The sequence below is a fragment of the Oncorhynchus tshawytscha genome, linkage group LG24 (assembly GCF_018296145.1).
Source record: "Oncorhynchus tshawytscha isolate Ot180627B linkage group LG24, Otsh_v2.0, whole genome shotgun sequence".
NCBI lineage: Eukaryota > Metazoa > Chordata > Actinopteri > Salmoniformes > Salmonidae > Oncorhynchus > Oncorhynchus tshawytscha.
The window spans coordinates 21739088-21765819 of record NC_056452.1 but is presented as its reverse complement, the minus strand read 5'-3'; the positions used below and the strand labels follow the sequence as shown (position 1 = coordinate 21765819).

Genomic DNA, 26732 nt, shown 5'->3' with positions numbered 1-26732 from the left:
CTAGACAGACGGATGAACAGATGGTGAAACTCAAAAGTCATGAGGACCGCCAGTCTTTATTGGAAACGGGGGGGAATACAAAAAACAGAATAATAATATAATACAATATAACAAAAACAGAGAGAGAAACAGACAGAGGGTGGGAGGAGAGGGGGTGAAAGGGGGGGGCGTCAAGGTGAAGGAGGGGGCGGTGTGTGTGTGTGTCCGTGTGTGTGTGTGTGTGTGGAGGCAGAAGTTAGGAATTGAAGGAGCTCTTACACGCAGCCTTTATGGCGCCACAGTTAATGGGCACAAAGGGGCGCCGCGCAGCGCGTCGCAGTCTGATGATGTCGCGGCACATGTGGCGTGCCAGCTTGGTGAGGCGGGTTGCCTGCAGCAGGAAGGCCTGCTTTGTCTTCGTGGAGGACTTGGGGCTGCCGCTGTTACGCACCGGCACCATGTGACTGGACTGGCGGGGGCCGTGGCCGCGCGACCGAGGCTCCTAGAGGGAGAGAGTGCCAACATGAGTACCTGTTCTGCATGACGGAGAAAAACAACTGTCCTACATTATATATTTATCAGAATGTTTAGTAACATTGATTCAGCAGAATAAGCCCCTGGGGTACAGTAGTTACAGGTGAGGTCTTACGTTGGGCACAGGGCTGGGTGGGGTCTTCTCCTCGGGCCCCTCCGCTCTGCTTGGCATCTTAAGGCCACCGTACTTCTTCCAGTACATCCAGCACGACACACACAGGCGACACTGCATGTTGGGTGGCCCCCACGAGTACCACTGGGCTGATTGCGTCGCTGTACACACACACACATTCTGCATGTTAGGACTCATACACCTCATCAAAGCATAATCAATAAACATGACCAATAGCTAACAGTTGATCGATAAGTCATCCTCTTCAACACTCTGAGTGTTTAAGATGAGGGATGGAGAGCTGGATGGATGGATGAAGGTCTACTTACAGTAGCAGCTCTCGCAGGCTCGTCCTCCCCCCGCTGCATGGTAGGCTCCAGGCCCCGCCCCATTCACTGTCGCCATCTTCCCATTGGTCACTGAGATCTGGTTAGGGTTGGGCTTATTGCTGCGAAACAAGAGGGAGGTAGATACACAACCAATCTTCAACATGAATCCTCTAACGCTGAAGACACACACTGTCTATGGACATGATTGTGCACCAACACTCACACACAAACACTTAGACAGACACTCAATCAATAAAACACACACACACTTACTATGTGGGGATGTAAACCTGCTTCAGTTTGCTTTCTGCTTCTGCTGCCTTCAGTCTCTTCTGCTCAGAGAGAAAGACAGAGAGGAGGGTTAGACTACTAGCCAATAAGACCAGAGGACAGCTTGGCACTGGATGCTGCGGTGTGGCTAACAGCTAGGTTAGCTAGCTAGCTAGCAGGAGTGGGTTAGAGATACGGAGACTGACCTGCTGTACGTATCGGTCTGTTGTCTTCCACATGTAATAATACTCTATTATACTGGTCAGAGACTTCCACGGTAGCTAAAAAGAAGGAAAAGGAGAGAGATGGCATTAACGTTCATGTTTTTTATGTCTGTGTCAGGTCCCTCATGGATATTGATGAGCAGGCCGACCAGGGTTATTCTGAAACCTACTCATCAGACGCAAACACACACACAAACAAGATGGCGCCATACTGTATGGCTGCCATCTTGCGAGCTCCAACCCAACTTTGCTATTTAGTGATTATTTTAGCATTTATCCATACTTTTTTTTGCACAAAATGACTGACAAGAACGTTTGAACATCAGATCGGCAGTTACTAACCTAATTCCGGCATCAACTCAGACTCATCTGTTCGTTGTATAATTCTGACCCAATTTTCCCGGCTATCCAAGAGGAAATGCCGGTGACAAAGAAGCAGGAGTGGGGAGCCCTAGCAACATTACGGCAAAGGGAAAACCGGCCACTTCTTCCCTCCATTCTATTGGCCAATGTAGTCTCTTAATAAGATGGGTGTTCTCCGATCGCAGATTTTCTACCAACAGGACTCTAGAAACTGCAATATTCTCTGCTTTTCTGAAACGTGGCTTTCGGACAAGATAATCCCCTGTGGCTATCCAAATCAAAGTATTTCCCATTCACTGAGCAGACAGGACATTGGATTCAGGGAAGTTAAGAGGGGGAGGGGTATTCCTCTTCCTCAACAACAAATGGTGTGCTGAACTCTCGACCCATTGTTCACCCGTCTTGGAATACCTGATGGTCAAATGTCAACCTTTTACCTCACAAGAGTTTTCAGCTGTTATTGTGACTGCTGTGTGTATATATATATATATATTCCAGCTCAGGACAAGAAAAAGAAGCAGGCACTTAAACTGTACGAGGCTATAAACAAGCAGAAAACCATACACAACGGAGGCTGCTTTCCTTCTGCGTCATTAAGATATTTAGAGGTCTGCGCGGGACTGATGAATTAATCCCGCTCCCACAGCTTTTCATACCGCACCTGCTGGCTTCCTGTCAGACTCCCACCCGCCCACACCTGCTGGCTCCCTGTCAGACTCTCACCTGCTGGCTTCCTGTCCGACTCCCACCCGCCCACACCTGCTGGCTTCCTGTCTGACTCCCACCCACCCACCCACACCTGCTGGCTTCCAGTCCTACTCCCACCCGCCCACACCTGCTGGCTCCCTGTCAGACTCTCACCTGCTGGCTTCCTGTCCGACTCCCACCCGCCCACACCTGCTGGCTTCCTGTCCGACTCCCACCCACCCACCCACACCTGCTGGCTTCCAGTCCTACTCCCACCCGCCCACACCTGCTGGCTCCCTGTCAGACTCTCACCCACCCACACCTGCTGGCTTCCTGTCAGACTCTCACCCGCCCACACCTGCTGGCTTCCTGTCACCCTGACTCCCCACCCACCCACCCACACCTGCTGGCTTCCTGTCCGACTCCCACCCACCCACCCACACCTGCTGGGCTTCCCACCCGCCCACACCCTGGTCCCTGTCAGACTCCCACCCACCCACACCTGCTGGCTTCACCAGTCCGACTCCCACCCACCCACCCACACCAGCTGGCTTCCTGTCCGACTCCCACCCACCCACCCACACCTGCTGGCTTCCTGTCCGACTCCCACCCGCCCACACCTGCTGGCTTCCTGTCCGACTCCCACCCGCCTGTCCGACTCCCACCTGCCCACACCTGCTGGCTTCCTGTCCGACTCCCACCCGCCCACACCTGCTGGCTTCCTGTCCGACTCCCACCCGCCCACACCTGCTGGCTCCCTGTCAGACTCTCACCCGCCCACACCTGCTGGCTTCCTGTCCGACTCCCACCCGCCCACACCTGCTGGCTTCCTGTCCGACTCCCACCCACCTACACCTGCTGGCTTCCTTCCAGAGGACAAAAATCAGTAAACCACCTAACTGAGGAACTCAATTTAACCTTACGCAATACCCTATATGCAGTTGCACCCCTAAAAACTAAAAACATTTCTTATAAGAAACTAGCTCCCTGGTATACAGAAAATACCGAGCTCTGAAGCAAGCTTCCAGAAAATTGGAACGGAAATGACGCCACGCCAAACTGGAAGTCTTCCGACTAGCTTGGAAAGACAGTACCGTGCAGTATCGAAGAGCCCTTAATGCTGCTCGATCATCCTATTTTTCCAACTTAATTGAGGAAAATAAGAACAATCTGAAATTTATTTTTAATACGGTCGCAAAGCTAACTAAAAAGCAACATTCCCCAAGTGAGGATGGCTTTCACTTCAGCAGTAATAAATTCATGAAATTCTTTGAGGAAAAGATCATTATTATTAGAAAGCAAATTACGGACTCCTCTCTAAATCTGCGTATTCCTTCAAAGCTCAGTTGTCCTGAGTCTGCACAACTCTGCCAGGACCTAGGATCAAGAGAGACACTAAAGTGTTTTAGTACTATATCTCTTGATACAATGATGAAAATAATCATGGCCTCTAAACCTTCAAGCTGCATACTGGACCCTATTCCAACTAAACTACTGAAAGAGCTGCTTCCTGTGCTTGGCCCTCCTATGTCGAACATAATAAATGGCTCTCTATCCACCGGATGTGTACCAAACTCACTTAAAGTGGCAGTAATAAAGCCTCTCTTGAAAAAGCCAAACCTTGACCCAGAAAATATAAAAAACTAATTGCCTATTTCGAATCTTCCATTCCTCAATTTTTTTAGAAAAGGCTTTTGCGCAGCAACTCACTGCCTTCCTGAAGACAAACAATGTATACGAAATGCTTCAGTCTGGTTTTAGACCCCATCATAGCACTGAGACTGCACTTGTGAAGGTGGTAAATGACCTTTTAATGGCATCAGACCGAGGCTCTGCATCGGTCTCGTGCTCCTAGACCTTAGTGCTGCTTTTGATACCATCGATCACCACATTCTTTTGGAGAGATTGGAAACCCAAATTGGTCTACACGGACAAGTTCTGGCCTGGTTTAGATCTTATCTGTCGGAAAGATATCAGTTTGTCTCTGTGAATGGTTTGGCCTCTGACAAATCAACTGTAAATTTCGGTGTTCCTCAAGGTTCCGTTTTAGGACCACTATTGTTTTCACTATATATTTTACCTCTTGGGAATGTCATTCGAAAACATAATATTAACTTTCACTGCTATGTGGATGACACACAGCTGTACATTTCAATGAAACATGGTGAAGCCCCAAAATTGCCCTCGCTAGAAGCCTGTGTTTCAGACATAAGGAAGTGGATGGCTGCAAACTTTCTACTTTTAAACTCGGACAAAACAGAGATGCTAGGTCCCAAGAAACAAAGAGATCTTCTGTTGAATCTGACAATTAATCTTAATGGTTGTACAGTCGTCTCAAATAAAACTGTGAAAGACCTCGGCGTTACTCTGGACCCTGATCTCTCTTTTGACGAACATATCAAGACTGTTTCAAGGTCAGCTTTTTTCCATCTACGTAACATTGCAAAAATCTGAAGCTTTCTGTCCAAAAATAATGCAGAAAAATGAATCCATGCTTTTGTTACTTCAAGTTTATTGCAATGCTATACTTTCCGGCTACCCGGATAAAGCACTAAATAAACTTTAGTTAGTGCTAAATACGGCTGCTAGGATCCTGACCAGAACCAAAAAATTTGATCATATTACTCCAGTGCTAGCTTCCCTACACTGGCTTGCTGTCAAGGCAAGGGCTGATTTCAAGGTTTTACTGCTAACCTACAAAGCATTACATGGGCTTGCTCCTACCTATCTCTCTGATTTGGTCCTGCCGTACATACCTACACGTCACAAGACGCAGGCCTCCTAATTGTCCCCAGAATTTCTAAGCAAACAGCTGGAGGCAGGGCTTTCTCCTATAGAGCTCCATTTTTATGGAATGGTCTACCTACCAATGTGAGAGACGCAGACTCAGTCTCAACCTTTAAGTCTTTACTGAAGACTCATCTCTTCAGTGGGTCATATGATTGAGTGTAGTCTGGCCCAGGAGTGTGAAGGTGAACGGAAAGGCTGTGGAGCAACGAACTGCCCTTGCTGTCTCTGCCTGGCCGGTTCCCCCCTCCTCTTCTCCACTGGGTTTCTCTGCCTCTAACCCTATTACAGGGGCTGAGTCACTGGCTGACTGGTGCTCTTTCATGCCGTCCCTAGGAGGGGTGCGTCACTTGAGTGGGCTGAGTCACTGATGTGATCTTCCTGTCTGTGTTGGCGCCCACCCCTTGGGTTGTGCCGTGGAGGAGATCTTTGTGGGCTATACTCGGCCTTGTCTCAGGATGGTAAGTTGGTGGTTGAAGTTATCCCTCTAGTGGTGTGGGGGCTGTGCTGTGGCAAAGTGGGTGGGGTTATATCCTTCCTGTTTGGCCCTGTCCGGGGGTATCATCGGATGGGGCCACAGTGTCTCCTGACCCCTCCTGTCTCAGCCTCTAGTATTTATGCTGCAGTAGTTTGTGTCGGGGGGCTAGGGTCAGTTTGTTATATCTGGAGTACTTCTCCTGTTTTATCCTGTGTCCTGTGTGATATTAAGTATGCTTTCTCTAATTCTCTCTTTCTCGGAGGACCTGAGCCCTAGGACCATGCCTCAGGACTACCTGGCATGATGACTCCTTGCTGTCCCAAGTCCACCTGGCCGTGCTGCTGCTCCAGTTTCAACTGGCCGCGGCTATGGAATCCTGACCTGTTCACCGGACGTGCTACCTGTCCCAGACCTATTATTTGACCATGCTGGTCATTTATGAACATTTGAACATCTTGGCCATGTTCTGTTATAATCTCCACCCGGCACAGCCAGAAGAGGACTGGCCACCCCTCATATCCTGGTTCCTCTCTAGGTTTCGTCCTAGGTTTTGGCCTTTCTAGGGTTTTTTTCCTAGCCAACATGCTTCAACACCTGCATTGCTTGCTGTTTGGGGTTTTAGGCTGGGTTTCTGTACAGCACTTTGAGATCTCAGCTGATGTACGAAGTGCTATATAAATACATTTGATTTTGAAGGCTAAAAGAACTGGTCGTCTAGTGCGTTCGAAACAGAGAATAAAGGGGGCAGGTTTCTGGGCATGGAAGGATAGATTCAAGGCATAATGTACAGACAAGGGTATGGTAGGATGTGAGTACAGTGGAGGTAAGCCTAGGCATTGAGTGACGATGACAGAGGTTGTCTCTAGAAGCACCATTTAAGCCAGGTGCGGTCACCGCATGTGTGGGGGGTGGAACAACAGGCATATTGAGCAGGACTGGAGGCTCTACAGTGAAATAAGACAAAGATTACTAACCAAAACAGCAATAGACAAGGCATATTGACATTAGGGAGAGGCATGTGTAGCCGAGTAATCATAGGGTCCAGTGAGTAGCTCGGCGAGCTGGAGGCACGGAGATTCAGACAGCTAGCAGGCCGGGGCTAGCAGCAGGCTAGCAGATGGGCCTCGGGGACGTCGCAACGGAGTGGGCCTGTTGAAACCCCCTCGGACGGTTATGCCGGCAGACCAGTCATGATGGATCGGCAGGGCTCCGTGTCAGCAGCAAAGGGTCCAGGCCAATTGGCAAAAGAGGTATTGAAGCCCAGGAATTCTTGATAGATCTAATCGGCTAGCCGGGAGATGGGCATAGATTCGAGGCTAGCTCCAGGCTAACTGGTGCTTGCTTCGGGACAGAGAAGTTAGCCAGGAGTAGCCACTCGGATAGCAGCTAGCTAACTGCGATGATCCGGAGTAAAGGTTCAGAGCTTGCGGTAGGAATCTGGAGATATGTAGGAGGAAAGGAGTCAGATATGCTCTGGGTTGATGTTGAGCTGGGCAGGCTGGCAGGACTTGACCTGGCTGAAGCTGGCAGATGTCCCGGTTAACGGTGATGGCTAACTAGCAGTGGCTAACTGACTACTAGCTGGCTAGCTTGAACGGGGTTACGGTTCTAAAGTATAAAAAAATAGCAGATGCATATAGCATTGGGTGAATGCAGGTTGCAGGAGAGTATGTTCAGTCCGTAGATGGATTTTGTAAAATAAAAAATATATACGAAGAAAGAAATTGTATATATAGTTGAAGTCGGAAGTTTACATACACTTAGGTTGGATGCATTAAAACTTGATTTTCAACCACTCCAAAAATGTATTGTTGTTAACAAACTATAGTTTTGGCAAGTCGGTTAGGACATCTACTTTGTGCATGACAGAAGTAATTTTTCCAACAATTGTTTACAGACAGATTATTTCACTTATAATTCACTGTATCACAATTCCAGTGGGTCAGAAGTTTGCATCCACTAAGTTGACTGTGCCTTTAAACAGCTCGGAAAATTCCAGAAAATGATGTCATGGCTTTAGAAGCTTCTGATAGGCTATTTGACATCATTTGAGTCAATTGGAGGTGTACCTGTGGATGTATTTCAAGGCTTACCTTCAAACTCAGTGCCTCTTTGCTTGACATCATGGGAATTTCTAAAGAAATCAGCCAAGACCTCCACAAGGCACCAAAATTGTAGACCTCCACAAGTCTGGTTCATCCTTGGGAGCAATTTCCAAACGTTCATCTGTACAAACAATAGTATGCAAGTATAAACACCATGGGACCACGCAGCCGGCCTACTGCTCAGGAAGGAAACACGTTCTGTCTCCTAGAGATGAATGCACTTTGGTGCAAAAAGTGCAAATCAATCCCAGAACAACAGCAAAGGACCTTGTGAAGATGCTAGAGGAAACGGGTACAAAAGTATCTATATCCACATAACCTGAAAAATTTTACTTTTTGGAGAAATGTCCTCTGGTCTGATGAAACAAAAATAGAACTGTTTGACCATAATGACCATCGTTGTGTTTGGAGGAAAAAGGGGGATGCTTGCAAGCCGAAGAACACCATCCCAACCGTGAAGCACGGGGGTGGCAGCATCATGTTGTGAGGGTGCTTTGCTGCAGGAGGGACTGGTGCACTTCACAAAATAGATGGCTTCATGAGGGAGGAAAATGATGTGGATATATTGAAGCAACATCTCAAGACATCAGTTAAAGCTTGGTCACAAATGGGTCTTCCAAATGGACAATGACCCCAAGCATACTTCCAAAGTTTTGACAAAATGGCTTAAGGACAACACAGTCAAGGTATTGGAGTGGCCATCACAAAGCCCTGACCTCAAATCCTATAGAATATTTGTGGGCAGAACTGAAAAGGCGTGTGCGAGCAAGGAGGCCTATAAACCTGACTCAGTTACACCAGCTCTGTCAGGAGGGATGGGCCAAAATTCACACAACTTGTTGTGGGAAGCTTGTGGAAGGCTACCCGAAACGTTTGACCCAAGTCAAACAATTTAAAGGCAATGCTACCAAATACTAATTGAGTGCATGTAAACTTCTGACCCACTGGGAATATGATGAAAGCTGAAATGAATCGTTCTCTCTACTATTATTCTAACATTTCACATTCTTAAAATAAAGTGGTGATCCCAACTGACCTATGACAGGGAACTTTTACCTGGATTAAATGTCAGGAATTGTGAAAAACAGATTAAATGTATTTGGCTAAGGTGTATGTAAACTTCCAACTTCAACTGTACAAGGGACGGGACAAGACAATCGAAACATCCCACTGCTACGCCATCTTGGATTACCAAGTACTTGGCAGTCTGGTGAAGTACACTTCCAAGCAAGGGCTTTGGAATGGAGATGCAATATGGCAGTCGTGCCAACATATCTCATCAGCCACATTGTGGTTGAAAACATTTTTGGGAGATGTGATGGATCATTGGGGATCATTCAATATTCCCTTTTGTTGTTCAGTGAAATCCTCCCATATGAAGAGTCAACTCATTTAATTAAAGTTCAATTCGTAACTAAATAGTTTTTAACATTTCTATTGGAAGGATTTAATAATTTTCAATTATGTCTACTTATGATGAGGTAAAAGGTTTATGTTTGTCACACCCTGACCTTAGAGAGCCATTTTATTTCTCTATTTGGTTAGGTCAGGGTGTGATGTGGGGTGGGCATTCTATGTTTTGTTTTTCTAGAATTTTGTATTTCCATGTTTTGGCCGGGTATGGTTCTCAATCAGGGACAGCTGTCTATCGTTGTCTCTGATTGGGAACCATACTTAGGTAGCCCTTTTCCCTCCTTTCTTTGTGGCACATAGACCTTAAGCTTCACAGTTGTTTTGTATTGTTTATTGTTTTTGTCGGCGTCATTCTAAATAAAAGGAATATCCACCCTCACAACGCTGCGCTTTGGTCCTCTTCATTTGACAGCCGTGACAGAACTTCCCACCATCAAAAGACCAAGCAGCGTGGTAAAGAGGACTCCTGGACATGGGAGGAGATCCTGGATGGTAAAGGACCCCGGAGGCAGGCTGGGGAGTATCGCCGTCCAAGGGAGGAGATAACGGCACCGAAGGAGGAGCGGTGGCGATATGAGGAGGCACGTCAGCGGAGCAGGAACGAGAGGCAGCCACCCCAAAAATTTGGTGGGGGGCACACGGGGAGTTTAGCTGAGTCAGGTTGGAGACCTGAGCCAACTCCCCGTGCTTACCGTAGCGAGCATCGTACTGGTCAGACACCGTGTTATGCGGTGAAGCGCACAGTGTATCCAGTGCGCGTTCACAGCCCGGTGCGCTACATCCCAGCTCCCCGCATCTGCCGGGCTAGGGTGAGCATCCAGCCAGGACGGATGGTGCCGGCTCAGCGCTCCTGTTCTCCAGTGCGTCTCTTCGGCCCAGGATATCCTGCGCTGGCTCTGCGCACTGTGTCTCCGGTACGTCTGCACTGCCCAGTGCGGACAAAGCCTCCTGTATGTCGCCCCAGCCTGGTGAGTCCTGTGCCTGCTCCCAGAGCCAGGCCTCCTGTGTGTCTCTCCACTCCAGTGATGATCCATGGCACGAAGCCTCCAGTGATGATCCATGGCCCGAAGCCTCCAGTGATGATCCATCCAGTGATGATCCACGAAGCCTCCAGTGATGATCCATGTGAAGCCTCCAGTGATGATCCATGTCAAGACGCCTCCAGTGATGATCCATGGCACGAAGCCTCCAGTGATGATCCATGGCACGAAGCCTCCAGTGATGATCCATGTCACGAAGCCTCCAGTGATGATCCATGGCAAGATGGCGCCTCCAGTGATGATCCATGGCACGAAGCCTCCAGTGATGATCCATGGCAAGAAGCCTCCAGTGGTGATCCATGGCACGAAGCCTCCAGTGGTGATCCATGGCAAGAAGCCTCCAGTGGTGATCCATGGCACGAAGCCTCCAGCGACGGCCTCCAGTCCGGAGCCCCCAGCGAAGGCCTCCAGTCCGGAGCCCCCAGCGAGGGTGCCCAGTCTGGGGCCCGCAACGAGGGTGTCCAGTCTGGGGCCCGCAACGAGGGTGTCCAGTCGGGGGCCCGCAACGAGGGTCCCCACACCAGAGGCGCCACCAAAGCGGGGTGAGCCAGAGGTGGAGCTGGGTCTACGTCCCGCACCAGAGCCGCCACCGCGGATAGATACCCACCCGGAAACTTCCCTATAGGTTCAGGTTTTGCGGCCGGAGTCCGCACCTTTGGGGTGGGGGGGGTTACTGTCACACCCTGACCTTAGAGAGATGTTTTATTTCTCTATTTGGTTAGGTCAGGGTGTGATGTGGGGTGGGCATTCTGTTTTGTTTTTCTATGATTTTGTATTTCTATGTTTTGGCCGGGTATGGTTCTCAATCAGGGACAGCTGTCTATCGTTGTCTCTGATTGGGAACCATACTTAGGTAGCCCTTTTCCCTCCTTTCAGTGTGGGTAGTTAACTTTGTTTGTGGCACTATAGCCCTGGAAGCTTCACGATTGTTTTGTATTGTTTCTTGTTTTTGTCAGCATCATCCTAAATAAAAGGAATATGTGCGCTCACCACGCTGCGCTTTGGTCCTCTTCATTCCACGGCCGTGACAATGTTTAGGTCTCCATATGATATGGTAAATATATCCTATGCAAAATACATTTAAATGGTATTAATATTAATTTGCATGTATTTCTGTTAAATCCCATATATTCCCGTTAATTCCCATGGAAAGTTTCCACCTCTGAATATTCCCCAAAATGTGCAACCCTACCTCTGCCACACTGACCCTCAACACATGGGCCCCACAGGGGTGTGTGCTTAGTCTCCTCAGGTACTCCCGGTTCACCCACGACTGCATGGCCATGCACGACTCAAACATCAACATCAAGTTTGCTGACGACACGACGGTGGTAGGCCTGATCACCGGCGACGATGAGACAGCCTACAGGAAGGTCAGTGACCTGGCAGTGTGTACATATCGTAAGAGTGGGGGTGTTCACCACCAGTGTCCCAAAAAAAAATCCCAATCTGGCTCTAATACCATCATGGCCACCTAATCATCCCCAGCTTCCAATTAGCTCATTTGTCCCCCCTTCTCTCCCCTTTAACTATACCCCAGGTTGTTGCTGTAAAATGAGAATGTATTCTCAGTCAACTTACCTGGTAAAATAAGGATTAAAAAAATAAAGTGTGGTGCCAATACATCAACGTCTCCCTCAACGTCAGCAAGACATATCTGATCATCGACTACAAGAAACGGGGAGCAAGCACGCCCCCTGTCCACATCAACGGGGCTGCAGTGGAGCGGGTCAATAAGCTTCAAGTTCCTCTGTGTCCAAATCACTAAGGCAGCGTTTCCCAAACTCGGTCCTCGGGACCCCAAGGGGAGCACATTTAGTGTTTTGCCCTAACACGACACATTGATTAAAAAGATCAAACCTTTCTTGAATAGTTGATTTGAATCATATGTGTAGCGCTAGGTCAGAAACCAAAACACCGCTTGGGGTCCCGAGGATCGAGTTTGGGAAACTCTGCACTAAGGACTTCAAATGGTACACATACACACAAACAGTCAAAGACCCTCAGGAGGTTGAAAAGATCTGGCATGGGCCCTCTAATCCTCAAAAGGTTCTACAGCAGAGGGTGGTGCAGACAGCCCAGTACACCACTGGGGCCGAGCTCCCTGCCATCCAGGAACTCTATACCAGGCGATGTGAAAGGAAAGCCCGGAAAATCGTTAAAGACTCCAGCCACCCAAGCCATAGACTATTCTCTCTGTTTCCGCACGGCAGTACCAGAGCAACAAGTCTGACACCAACAGGCTCCTGAACAGCTTCCAAGCTTTAAGACTGCTAAATAGCTAACAGAATGGCTACATGGACTATGTGAGTTGACCCTTGATTTTATTTCTCTTTCTCTCCATCACTCCAGTATCCCTGTCCCCTTACCCCTATACATATCTAACTCTATCACTCCAGTATCCCTGTCCCCTTACCCCTATACATATCTACCTCTATCACTCCAGTATACCTGTCCCCTTACCCCTATACATATCTACCTCTATCACTCCAGTATCCCTGTCCCCTTACCCCTATACATATCTACCTCCATCACTCCAGTATACCTGTCACCTTACCCCTATACACATCTACCTCCATCACTCCAGTATCCCTGTCACCTTACCCCTATACACATCTACCTCCATCACTCCAGTATCCCTGTCACCTTACCCCTATACACATCTACCTCCATCACTCCAGTATACCTGTCACCTTACCCCTATACATATCTACCTCCATCACTCCAGTATCCCTGTCCCCTTACCCCTATACATATCTACCTCCATCACTCCAGTATCCCTGTCCCCTTACCCCTATACATATCTACCTCCATCACTCCAGTATCCCTGTCACCTTACCCCTATACATATCTACCTCCATCACTCCAGTATCCGTGCACTCTGTAAATAAGGTATTGGAACTGACCCTGTATATAGTACCTTTACCCCTCTACATTGTTAATATGGTACTGAACTGACCCTGTATATAGTACCTTTACCCCTCTACATTGTTAATATGGTACTGAACTGACCCTCTACATTGTTAATATAGTACCTTTACCTTTACCCCTCTACATTGTTAATATGGTACTGAACTGACCCCCCATTGTTAATATGGTACTGAACTGACCCTGTATATAGTACCTTTACCCCTCTACATTGTTAATATGGTACTGAACTGACCCTGTATATAGTACCTTTACCCCTCTACATTGTTAATATGGTACTGAACTGACCCTGTATATAGTACCTTTACCCCTCTACATTGTTAATATGGTACTGAACTGACCCTGTATATAGTACCTTTACCCCTCTACATTGTTAATATGGTACTGAACTGACCCTGTATAAAGCTCCTTACTTTCTCCTGTGTTTTTTGTTCTACCATACTTTAGTATTTTATAGTCCTAATGGTATTGGTTACTGCATTGTTGGGAACAAGCAAGCAACAAAGGCATTTCACTGTACATGTGCGCGTGACATTAAAAACAATGTACACACACACTGAGACTGTGACTTACGAAGTCTTGTCTTATGTCGTTGAAGTCCTTTCCGTATTTCTCCAGAGCCTCCTCAAACATGGCTGCCTCCGAGGCGCTCCACTCCTCCATCTCGTCCCGACACAGCACCGGCCCACCGGACGGCACCAACACACTCAACGCACTGGACAGGTCGTAACCATGACGATGCAGCGTGTCCATCGCGTGGAACTACACACGGGGACACACGCAGGCAGATAGAAAGTTAGAGGAGTTTACATCCTTAGACGAAAAGTCAGACTCGGGACAATACAAAAGTGTGTGTGTGTGTGTCTCACCAGTGTGATGTCTCGTGAGGCGGCGGCTGCACTCGCATGTAGACTGGGCTGTCTGACCGAACTGCTACAGTCCAGCGCCCTGGCAAACGTCCCCACCGCCCTACAAGCACACAGTTTTAATGTCAGGGCTAGAGATCAAGGGTCTTCGGTACGGAACACGAACCGTGAGGTCAGGGATAAGAGGTTAAAGGTCGTACCGTGCCACCACCAGGAACTGGTCTATCTGTTTGCTGGAGAGAGGACAGTCAGGATCCCATAGCTTCTCTTCTAGCTTTGATTGGTCACGTTCATCTGAGTCACCTATGAAGAGATACAGTCAGTCAGAGGGGGTGGGGGGGGTTGTGTGTGTGTGTGTGTGGTGTGCCTACCCTCCTGTAGCATGTCAGGTACGTCAGCCTGAAAGCGTGGTCCCACTCTGATCTCTCCTTTATCAGCCAACAGTGTCTTCTGGGTAGGGTCGTAGACCAGCGAGTAGAAGAACATATCCTATGGAAAACACATGTTTTTACAATACACACACACACACACACAAAGCTGACACATGAGAATGGTATGGGAGGCATTTTATTGGCAGGTGTGGACCTATCAACACCTACACACGACCCCTCTTACCTCTTTGTCCAGGTAGGAGAGAACAGCTTCCGTCTCATTCAACAATGCCACACTACACTTCCCCCTAAAAGAGAGAGACGGGGTGGTGAGCACTGTTGTCTGTGGTACACGGTTTAATGGCTGGGTGAGTGTGCATCCTGGGGTACTGCCTGTTACAGCAGGGGGGATTGTGTGTGTGTGTGTGTGTGTATGTGTGGGGGGGGCACAATGACTGTATAACCGTGTCACCGACGGTTATGGATGAAGACAGTCATGAAAATAAAATGATCAGTTCCATTATTATGAGCCGTCCTCCCCTCAGCAGCAACCACTGATAAAGTGCATTCAAAAAGTATTCACACCCCTTGACATTTTCCACATTTTGTTACGTTACAGCATTATTCTACAATTGATCAAATTGTTTTTCTTCGTTATCAATCTACACACAACACTCCATAATGACAAAGAAAAAACTGGTTATCAATTTTTGTCAATTTATATTTAATAAAAACATAAATATCACATAAGTATTCAGACTGTTGACTCAGTACTTTGTTGAAGCATTTTTGGCAGCGATTACAGCCTCGAGTCTTCTTGGGTATGACACTACAAGCTTGGCACACCTGCATTTGGTAAGTTTCTCCCATTCTTCTCTGCAGATCCTCTCAAGCTGTCAGGTTGGATGGGGAGTGATGTTATTTTCATGTCTCTCCAGAGATGGTCGATCGGGGTCAAGTCCGGGCTCTGGCTGGGCCACTCAAGGACATTGAGACCTGTCCCGAAGCCACTCCTGCGTTGTCTTGGCTGTGTGCATAGGGTTATTGTTCTGTTGGAAGGTGAACCTGCATCCCACTCTACGGTCCTGAACGCTATGGAGAAGGTTTTCATCATGGATCTCTCTGTACTTTGTTCTGTTCATCATTCCCTTGATCCTGACTAGTCTCCCAGTCCCTGCCGTTGAAACACATCCCCACAGCATGATCCAGCTACCACCATGCTTCACCGTAGGGATGGTCCCAGATTTCCTCCAGACGTGACGCTTAGCATTCATGGCAAAGAGTTCAATCTTGGTTTCATCAGACCAGCTAATCTTGTTTCTCATGGTCTGAGAGTCTTTAGGTGCCTTTTGGCAAACTCCAAGCGGGCTGTCATGTGCCTTTTACTGAGGAGTGGCTTCTGTCTGGCGATTCTGCCATAAAAGGCCTGATTGGTGGAGCGCTGCAGAGGTTGTCCTCCTTCTGGAAGGTTCTCCCATCTCCACAGAGGAATTCTAGAGCTCTGTCAGAGTGACCATCGGGTTCTTGGTCACCGCCCTTCTCCCCCGATTGCTCAGTTTGGCCGGGGCGGCCAGCTCTGGGAAGAGTCTTGGGGGTTCCAAACTTCTTCCATTTAAGGATGATGGAGGCCACTGTGTTCTTGGGGACCTTCAATGCTGCAGACATGTTTTGTTACCCTTCAGCAGATCTGTGCCTAAAAACAATCCTGTCTCGGAGCTCTACATACAATTCCTTCAACTTTCTGGCTTGGTTTTTGCTCTGACATGCACTGTCAACTGTGGGACCTTATATTAGACAGGTGTGTGCCTTTCCAAATCATGTCCAATCAATTGAATTTACCACAGGTGGATTCCAATCAAGTTGTAGAAACAGCTCAAGGATGATCAATGGAAACAGGATGCCCCTGAGATCAATTTCTAGTACATGTAGTCAGGAGCAGAGTAGAGGAGATATGTGCGTCTTTTAAACATGTATTCCTTTAATAGGGAAACTGACACATTCGTTTGCGATATCACAACAACAAAGAAGTCACTTGACACGCGCGACTGAAGAGCACAAAATGTACAGCCTTTTTTTGGGGGGGGGACCATGCTGACGTCTCCTCAGCTCAGCAACAAAAACAATGGTGGTGGGGCGGCCGTGGCCGTGTTTTCCACCTACTGCGGGTTCAATCTTTAAATATATATATACACATATACACACACAGAGCCCGACATAGGGAATAGTGTGTGATTTCAGATTTGCACCATATACAGTTGAAGTCGAAAGTTTACATACACCTTAGCCAAATACATTTAAACTCAGTTTTTCACAATTCCTGACATTTAATCCTCGTACAAATTCCCTATTTTAGATCCGTTAGGATCACCACTTTATTTTAACAATGTAAAATGTCTGAATAATAGTAGAGAATGATTTATTTCAGCTTTTATTTCTTTCATCACATTCCCAATGGGTCAGAAGTTTACATGCACTCAATTAGTATTTGTAGCATTGCCTTTAAATTGGTTAACTTGGGTCAAACGTTTTGGGTAGCCTTCCACAAGCTTCCCACAATAAGTTGGGTGAATTTTGGCCTATTCCTCCTGACAGAGCTGGTGTAACTGAGTCAGGTTTGTAGGCCTCCTTGCTCACACACATTTTCAGTTCTGCCCACAAATTTTCTATAGGATTGAGGTCAGGGCTTTGTGATGGCCACTCCAATACCTTGACTGTGATGTCCTGAAGCCATTTTGCCAAAACTTTGGAAGTATGCTTGGGGTCATTGCCCATTTGAAAGACCCATTTGCAACCAAGCTTTTAACTTCCTGACTGATGTCTTGAGATGTTGCTTCAATATATCCACATAATTTTCCTTCCTCATGAAGCCATCTATTTTGTGAAGTGCACCAATCCCTCCTGCAGCAAACACCCCCACAACACGATGCTACCACCCCCGTGCTTCACGGTTGGGATGGTGTTCTTCGGCTTGCAAACCTCCCCCTTTTTCCTCCAAACATAATGATGGTCAAACAGTTCTATTTTTGTTTCATCGGGCCAGAGGACATTTCTCCAAAAAGTACATTTTTTTTGTCCCCATGTGCAGTTGCAAACCGTAGTCTGGCTTTTTTATGGTGGTTTTGGAGCAGAGGCTTCTTCCTTCCTGAGCGACCTTTCAGGTTATGTCAATATAGGACTCGTTTTACTGTGGATATAGATACTTTTGTACTTGTTTCCTCCAGCATCTTCACAAGGTCCTTTGCTGTTGTTCTGGGATTGATTTTCACTTTTCGCACCAAAGTACATTCATCTCTAGGAGACCGAGCGCATCTCCTTCCTGAGCGGCTGCATAGTCTCATGGTGTTTATACTTGCGTACTATTGTTTGTGCAGATGAATGCGGTACCTTCAGAGGCACTCGCATATCTGAGCAAACTTATTGCAGGTGCATGTCAATAGTTGAACAAGATGAATGAAAAAGGAAACCGCACACTGCTCTAGATAGTATCACTGATCTTTAATAAGGTTACATATCGGCCTTGCGGCCTTCGTCAGAGCTTTTGAGGGCATAAGCTCTGACGAAGGCCGATACGTAAGCTTATTAAAGATCAGTGATACTATCTAGAGCAGTGTGCGGTTTCCTTTTTCATTCGCCTTCAGGCGTTTGGAAATTGCTCCCAAGGATGAACCAGACTTGTGGAGGTCTACAATTGTTTTTCTGAGGTCTTGGCTGATATCTTTTGATTTTCCCATGATGTCAAGCAAAGATGCACTGAGTTTGAAGGTAGGCCTTGAAATAAATCCACAGGTACACCGCCAATTGACTCAAATGATGTCAATTAGCCTATTAGAAGCTTCTAAAGCCATGACATCATTTTCTGGAATTTTCCAAGCTGTTTAAAGGCACAGTCAACTTAGTGTATGTAAACTGCTGACCCACTGGAATTGTGATACAGTGAATTATAAGTTAACTAATCTGTCTGTAAACAATTGTTGGAAAAATTACTTATGTCATGCACAAAGTAGATGTCCTCACTGACTTTCCAAAACAATAGTTTGTTAACAACAAGAAATTTGTGGTGTGATTGAAAAACGAGTTTTAATGAATCCGACCAAAGTGTATGTAAACTTCCGACTTCAACTATATATATATTTTGTTTGTTTGCTATTCGAACGGATATTAAGATGCCTGTGGTTATTTGGCTGACCAATTGCAGTCATCCAAAATTCCATGACCGTCATGTCCCTAGCGTGTGTGTGTGTGTGTGTGTAAATGAGTGAGAGTACCTGATGTGTGTGGCTGGTAGACTCTCATATTGGCGCGAGAGGAACAGTTCTCTGTGGCGTAACTGGTGCTCCTGTTTGTCTGTCAGGTCCGCCTCCGACGGACTCTCTTTCTCCTCCTCTAGGTCCTCTGTATGTTCACACACACACACACACACACACACACACAAAACATGACTGTCTGAGCCTTCACCCGTTATATGGATCAGGAAACTCTACAGACATTCAGCTACCCCCTACTGTTACACTGATACACAAAAGCACACATATGGACGGACAGACTGACGCACGCACACCCACACAGGGCCACCTACGTGCGTGTTTGTCAGCCAACTGTATGAGGCTGTGTGAGATGTCTCTCCTTCTGTAGAAACACACCACCTTGGCCTCCACATTGCCACTGGCCGTCTGAAGAGAGAGAGGAGAGAGGTTAACACTAATTCATCACATAAATACAACTCAAATTTATGACTAGCTGTTTATGGGAGGGGGAAAGAGAGTTCCAACACTTTAAAAAACAGCGTCTTGAATTGCATTTAGAGAGAGAGGCAGGGAAATACAATGACTAACTAACAAGAAGACCAACATTTTAATTTCCCATGAGACTTTTCTCCCTGACCTAATAGCCATGACACTGACTGATAGATACATTGAAAGATTGTGGATGTAACTGGGCAAGCAGATGTTTTGTCTCCTCTGAGATAAAACATGTTGACGGAAGGGCATGGAGGAAGAGAGGAAAGAGGGAAGGAGGTACGGATGACAGAGGGAAGGAGGTACGGATGACAGAGGGAAGGAGGTACGGATGACAGAGGGAAGGAGGTACGGATGAAGAGGGAAGGAGGTACGGATGACAGAGGGAAGGAGGTACGGATGAAGAGGGAAGGAGGTACGGATGACAGAGGGAAGGAGGTACGGATGAAAGAGGGAAGGAGGTACGGATGAAAGAGGGAAGGAGGTACGGATGATACGGATGACAGAGGGAAGGAGGTACGGATGACAGAGGGAAGGAGGTACGGATGAAGAGGGAAGGAGGTACGGATGACAGAGGGAAGGAGGTACGGATGACAGAGGGAAGGAGGTACGGATGACAGAGGGAAGGAGGTACGGATGAAGGGAAGGGTACGGATGACAGAGGAAGGAGGTACGGATGAAAGAGGGAAGGAGGTACGGATGAAAGAGGGAAGGAGGTACGGATGACAGAGGGAAGGAGGTACGGATGACAGAGGGAAGGAGGTACGGATGACGGAGGTACGGATGACAGAGGGAAGGAGGTACGGATGACAGAGGAAAGGAGGTACGGATGACAGAGGGAAGGAGGTACGGATGAAGAGGGAAGGAGGTACGGATGACAGAGGGAAGGAGGTACGGATGACAGAGGGAAGGAGGTACGGATGACAGAGGGAAGGAGGTACGGATGACAGAGGGAAGGAGGTACGGATGAAGAGGACAGAGGGTGGTACTGAGGGAGAGAGAGGGGGTTGGAGGAGGTGTGCCCATTCTCACCTTCTGGTTGCCATGGAAATGACAGTTAGGCAGGTAACATCTGTCGCTAAGCATCATATTACACACACAATCTCACACTCACACACACTAGCGCAGGACAGGAAAAGTCACAGGACAGACAGGCAGCTATTTCGCCGTCAGGCACATCAGCCAGAGTACTTTAATTACCTACACACAAACACACACACACACACCCCAGGGTGGGCAGTACCTTGTTTAGTTCTTCTATCCGGCGGATCAGGTAAGGGTTGCTGGAGGAATTCTCAATGAATACATAGTCTGGAAGAGAATACAATAACATCACATTGACACACTGCCTGCCACCTTACTGTATAACCACTCCAGCTTCTGGGTGTGCAGGCTTTTATTCCAGCCCTGTTCTAACACCTAATTCAACAACAGGGGAGAACAACCCAATGGGGCTTGAACCAGTGACCCTGCAGTTAGCGGGCCAGGCCACTGCATCATGGTTGTGACATAAAAGATCCAAAACCCTTGGCAGAGGCTGCAGTCGTCAAATAAAGGGAGACAGGGGACATACAGTCAAACACAAACTCTTTCTGAAAGTTGTTGGTTCTGTTCACATTTGAACAAGTCAATCAGGTCTGTGTGGCACACCTACCTGATAGCCTTTACCTATAGAAGCATATCAACCGTCATCAAATAGGTTTGCTACGTTACTGGACACACACAGGGCAAGTTCCAGGCATAAATGGTCCAATAGCCAGATTACACATTAACAGAGTAGCTATAATATCATAGCTATAATATTATATATCATAGCTGATTGAGTCATTTTCAACCTCTCCTTGTCCCAGTCTGTAATCCCAGAGTCTTAAAATGACTACTATCATTCCTGTTCCTAAGAACTCTAAGGGTTCATGCCACAATGACTATCATCACTCCTGTTCCTAAGAACTCTAAGGGTTCATACCACAATGACTATCATCACTCCTGTTCCTAAGAACTCTAAGGGTTCATGCCACAATGACTATCATCACTCCTGTTCCTAAGAACTCTAAGGGTTCATACCACAATGACTATCATCACTCCTGTTCCTAAGAACTCTAAGGGTTCATGCCACAATGACTATCACCCTGTAGCTCTCACATCTGTAATCATGAAGTGCTTTGAGAGGCTGGTTATGGCAAACATCCACTCTGTCATCCCAGACACCCTAGACCCACTCCAATGTGCATACAGCTTCAACAGATCCATAGACGATGCAAACTCAATTGAACTCCACAGTGCCCTCACCCACTAGATAAGAGGAATACTTATGTGAGAACGCTGTTCATTGACTACAGCTCAGCGGTCAACACCATTGTCCCCTCCAAGATCGTCACCAAGCTCTGGACCCTGGAACGGAACACCTCCCCCTCTGCAACTGGATCCTGGACTTCCTGACCCAGGTGGTGAGGGTAGGCAAAATCCCCTCTGCCACGCTGACCCTCAACACAGGGGCCCACAGGGGTGTGTGCTTAGTCCCCTCCTGTACTCCCTGTTCACCCACGACTGCATGGCAACGCACGACTCCATCACCATCATCAAGTTTGCTGACGACACAACGGTGGTAGGCCTGATCACCGGCGACAATGACAGTCTAAAGGGTGTAGGTCAGTGACAACAAACTCTCCCTCAACGTCAGTAAGACCAAGGAGCTGATCGTGGACAAGATACAACAAGGGGTGGAGGGGGTGAGCACGCCCCCATCCACATCGACGGGGCTGCAGTGGAGTGGACCGAGAGCCTTAAGTTCCTTGGTGTCCAAATCACTAAGGACTCAAAATGGTCCACTCACACAGTTGTGAAGAAGGCACAAAAGTGCCTTTTCTGACTCAGGAAGTTGAAAGGGTTTGGCATGGACCCTCAAATCCTCAAAATGTGTTACAGCTGCATCACTGCTTGGTTTGGCAACAGCATCGCTCCCTGTCATCCAGGACCTCTATAACAGCAGTACCAGTGCATCAAGTCTGGCACCAACAGGCTCCTGAACAGCTTCTATCCCCAAGCCACAAGACTTCTAAATAGCTAACAGAATGGCTACACAGACTGAGTTGCACTTACAGGAGTCTACACACACACACACACACACACACACACACACACACACTGACACTTCCAACAACCACGTAATATGCACACATTTATACTGACTCTATACACACGCACATACAATCACAATTTACGCTGCTGTTACTCTGTTTATTATATATATATATATATAATACCTACTCCCCTTTCCCCTATACATACAGTACCTTCAGAAAGTATTCATACCCCTTGATTTATTCCACATTTTGTGTTACCATCTGCACACAATATCCCATAATGACAAAGTGAAAACATGTTCAGAAATTTTTTTTGCTTACTGAATTGAAAATGAAATACCAAATTTACATAAGTCACACCGGTGACTTAATACTAAAATCACCTTTGGCAGCGATTACAGTTGTGAGTCTTTCTGGGTACGTCTAAGAGTTTTGCACACCTGGATTGTACAATATTTGCACAATTCTTCAAGCTCTGTCAAGTTGGTTGGTGATCATTGTTCGACAACTATTTTCAAGTCTTGCCATAGGTTTTCACAACAGTTTAAGTCAAAACTGTACCTAGGCCACTCAGGAACATTCAATGTCATCTTGGTAAGCAACACCAGTGTATATTTGGCCTTGTGTTTTAGGTTATTGTCCTGCTGAAAGGTGTAATAATCTCCCAGTGTCTGGTGGAACGCAGACTGAACAACGTTTTGTTCTAGGATTTTGCCTGTGCTTAGCTCCATTAGATTCATTTTTTATCCTGAAAAACTCTGCAGTCCTTACAGATTACAAGCATACCATTACATGATGCAGCCAACCATATGCTTGAAAATACAGAGAGTGGTACTCAGTATTGTGTGTATTGAATTTTCCCAAAACATATAACTTTGTATTCTGGACAAAAAGTAAATTGTTTTGCCGCATTTTTGCAGTATTACTTTAGTTCCTTGTTTCAAACAGGATGCATGTTTTTGAATATTTTTATTTTGTCAATTAGGTTAAAATTGTGGAGTAACTACAATGTTGTTGATCCATCTTCAGTTTTCTCCTTTCACAGCCATTAACCTCTCTGTGAGTAAGGCTAGTTTCCTGAATTTCCGCCTGTCTGACGTGCCCAAAGTAAACTGCCTGTTACTCAGGCCCAGGAGCTAGGGTATGCATATAATTGGTAGAAAGGGTAAAAAAACTACTGAAGTTTCCAAAACAGTTAAAATAATGTCTGTGAGTATAACAGAACTGATATGGCAGGCGAAAACTCGAGGAAAATCGATCCAGATGTTATTTATTTATTTAGGTCTGAATGACTTCCACTGCAATGCTATTGAACGATCTCATTTCCACCTCTCAGATTGCAGTTCCTATGGCTTCCAGTAGATGTCAGTCTTTATACAAGGTTTTAGGCTTGTTTTTTTTTAATTAAAATGTATTTGTAGTCTTTCCAATTTGAGCGCCAGGGCAAAAGTTGTCTTTTTGCGCAAGTGAACGTGGGCGCGCTCTTCGTTCTTTTCCTTTGCTATTGAACATAGAAATCTCCATCTGAAATATGATCATTTATTTAGATATTAGACAACCTGCAGATTAATAAAAAAACATTGTTTGACTCGTTTGGATGAACTTTGCTGGTAACTTTTTGGAACCCTTTGTACGCATGTTGAAGGACTGGATTATTGAATTCAATGACGCCAACTAAACGGCATTTTGGGGATATAAAGAAGGACTTTATCGAACAAAACCACCATTCATTGTGTAGCTGGGACCCTTGGGATTGCAAACAGAGGAAGATCTTCAAAAGTAAGTGATTTATTTGATCGCTATTTGTTATTTCATGACGCCTGTGCTGGTTTGGAAAATATGCTAATGTTAGGCGCTGTCCTCAGACAATCGAATGCTAGGCTTTCGCCGTAAAGCCTTTTTTTAAAAATCTGGCAACGCTGTTTGATTACCAAGATTCTACGCTAAAGAATCATGTATGACACTTGTATTTTCATGAATGTTTAATATTACGATTTTGTATTTTGAATTTGGCGCACTCCGATTTCACCGGATGTTGTCAAATTTGATCCCGCTAGCAGGATCGCCGCTTTAAGATTAAACTCTGTAACTGGTTTAAAGTCACCTTTGGCCTCATGGTGAAATCACTGAGCAGTTTCCTTCCTCTCCAGCAACTGAGTTAGGATGGATGCCGGTATCTTCGTAGTAACTGGGTGTATTGCTCAAAGGGATATTCAATGTATTTTTCTTCTTTCTAACAATAGTTGTCTATCTTTGTGAGACATTGGAAAACCTCCCTGTTCTTTGTGGTTGAAATGCATTACTCGACTGAGGGACCTTACAGATAATTGTATGTATGTGTGGGGTACAGAGATGATGTAGTCATTCAAAAATCATGTTCAAACCTATTACTGCACACAAGAGTGTCCATTAAATTAATTATGTGACTTGTTCAGCAAATGTTTACTCCTAAACTTATTTAGACTTTCCATAACAAAGGGGTTGACATGACAACTTTAAACGGCAGGGTGTTGGACTAGTAACTGGAAGGTTGCAAGTTTGAATCCCCGAGGTGACAAGGTACACATCTGTCGTTCTGCCCCTGAACAGGCAGTTAACCCCCTGTTCCTAGACCGTCATTGAAAATAAGAATTTGTTCTTAACTAACTTGACTAGTTAAATAAAAGGTAAAAATAAATTTAAAAACTGGATACAATGCAAACACACAGTGACATCCGGTGGAAAACATAGCCCTAAATAACTCTGAAAAAGATAACAATTGATCAGACATCCACGTGACGTACATTCCGATACTCTGTAGCCGATAAGAAAAAAAAGCATCGTTACATTGTTTCCAGATCGTCCTTTCACCCAGCAGTGTTTTACGTTATTATACATGCAAGATACTATCCTTTACCGTTGCCTTTGTTGCCCAGGGCAGATGCTCTGGGATCATTATCATAAACAGTAGCTAATGGGACACGATATGTTCATGTCACGTCGATACAAAGTGATTGTCGTAGCAAATTAGGAGAGCATCTTCGCTAACCTTAACCTCAGTCTCCTAACCGGGTACAAAAAAAAAGTAACTTCTGTATCGAAGTGGCGTGACAATAGTGTTTCCCCACTGGCTCGTCTCGCAAACGTGAAAGACTAGTTCACGTGACGCCATGAGACAATGTCGGAATCGAATGGCATCAACAGCTAGTTAGCTAGACGAGAAAAAACAGCTAGCTAGGTGGATAACCTGGGAAACTGCATAGCTAGCTACCTGGAGCTGAGTATCAGCAAAACTACAAGAAACAGATGCATGGGCCATTCCCCTCACGATATCAAACAAAGCATTATTAGCTGGCTATAGCGGTTAAGATAATCCATTGAATTGGCAACAAAGCATGCACTTCTAGTCAGTTGACTCGTTAGCTTGCTGTTAGCTAGCACAATAAGGAGCCGTATTACATGGGTGCGTGCCAAAAAGGAGCCAAATACAAAGGCACCTCTTCCTAACAATAATCATAAAGACAATCCAACGTGCACTCAACAAATCATGCAATGCATGTCTGTGCATGTGTATATTAAATGGGATATTACGTGAAAATAAGAGTACATTAAGCTAAAGTAGAAAATAGTCATGTTTATGGTGTAACATGCTAGCTAATGGCTAGCTGGCTGACTGACTGGTATGGCCACGATAGTCGCGAGGCCTGACCCATTAGATTCCCAAATATTTGGAAATCCATGCATTTCTCCTGTAAATGACTGCACACGTTTGCCTGCCAATTATAATAATTTACACTATATCTATATCTGAGAAAATAACACATTCGCCGACATAGAGAGAAAATTAGCATGTTTCGACTTCATCAAAAACCCTATGTGACATACCTCCGACCCGGTACATGTTGGCGGCCATTTCTGCCCTCCCGGTGTGTAAAAACACAAACCATAAACTAACCGAAAATGTTATCAATAAATAAAGCGATCAGTTGTTAAAGTCCTGTTATCGGTTTAAAAAAAAAAAACGTTGAAGTTAGAAAGTGAGTTTGTGGGGGGGTTGAGCGGGAGATTTTGGTGCGGTGCCCCCTATCTGTCTACCTTCTCACAGTACAATACAGTAGTACTGGGCGCGCACACACAGAGAGAGAGAGAGACACACACACACACACAACCAAAAGACTCCGATCAACCCGAAACCATAGGCTTCTAGTGACGGTCCCGGAGGAGAGAGGGGGAGGGAACCAGCAGTTTATATATACACTAGGTGACACATAGGGGGTGCTGTGCTGAAGCCACCGTGTCTCCATCTTGGCACTCCTCACCGTTGTAAAATATATTAGAAGCTATAGAATTGTATTAATTAATGTCTACATTCGTTTTTGCCATACGTATTCTATTACGGACACCTTAAAGGTGCAATATGCAGAAATATCTCCGCCATTTCCTGGATG

At 46.2% G+C, this 26732-nt stretch overlaps 1 protein-coding gene across 1 annotated transcript; it reads right to left on the bottom strand.

Annotated features, from left to right (window-relative positions):
• Window positions 1-37: 37 nt before the first annotated feature.
• Window positions 38-26473, bottom strand: LOC112223426 (metastasis-associated protein MTA3). The gene is made up of 14 exons (XM_042305521.1): window positions 26170-26473; window positions 20466-20533; window positions 19063-19156; window positions 18752-18878; window positions 14731-14794; window positions 14487-14604; window positions 14316-14418; window positions 14119-14218; window positions 13823-14011; window positions 1431-1505; window positions 1228-1286; window positions 955-1073; window positions 629-786; window positions 38-481 (listed from the first exon to the last, which is right to left on the bottom strand). The coding sequence occupies exons 1-14, from the start codon at window positions 26195-26197 to the stop codon at window positions 236-238; spliced, it is 1548 nt and encodes a 515-aa protein (XP_042161455.1). The 5' UTR covers window positions 26198-26473; the 3' UTR covers window positions 38-235.
• Window positions 26474-26732: the final 259 nt, after the last annotated feature.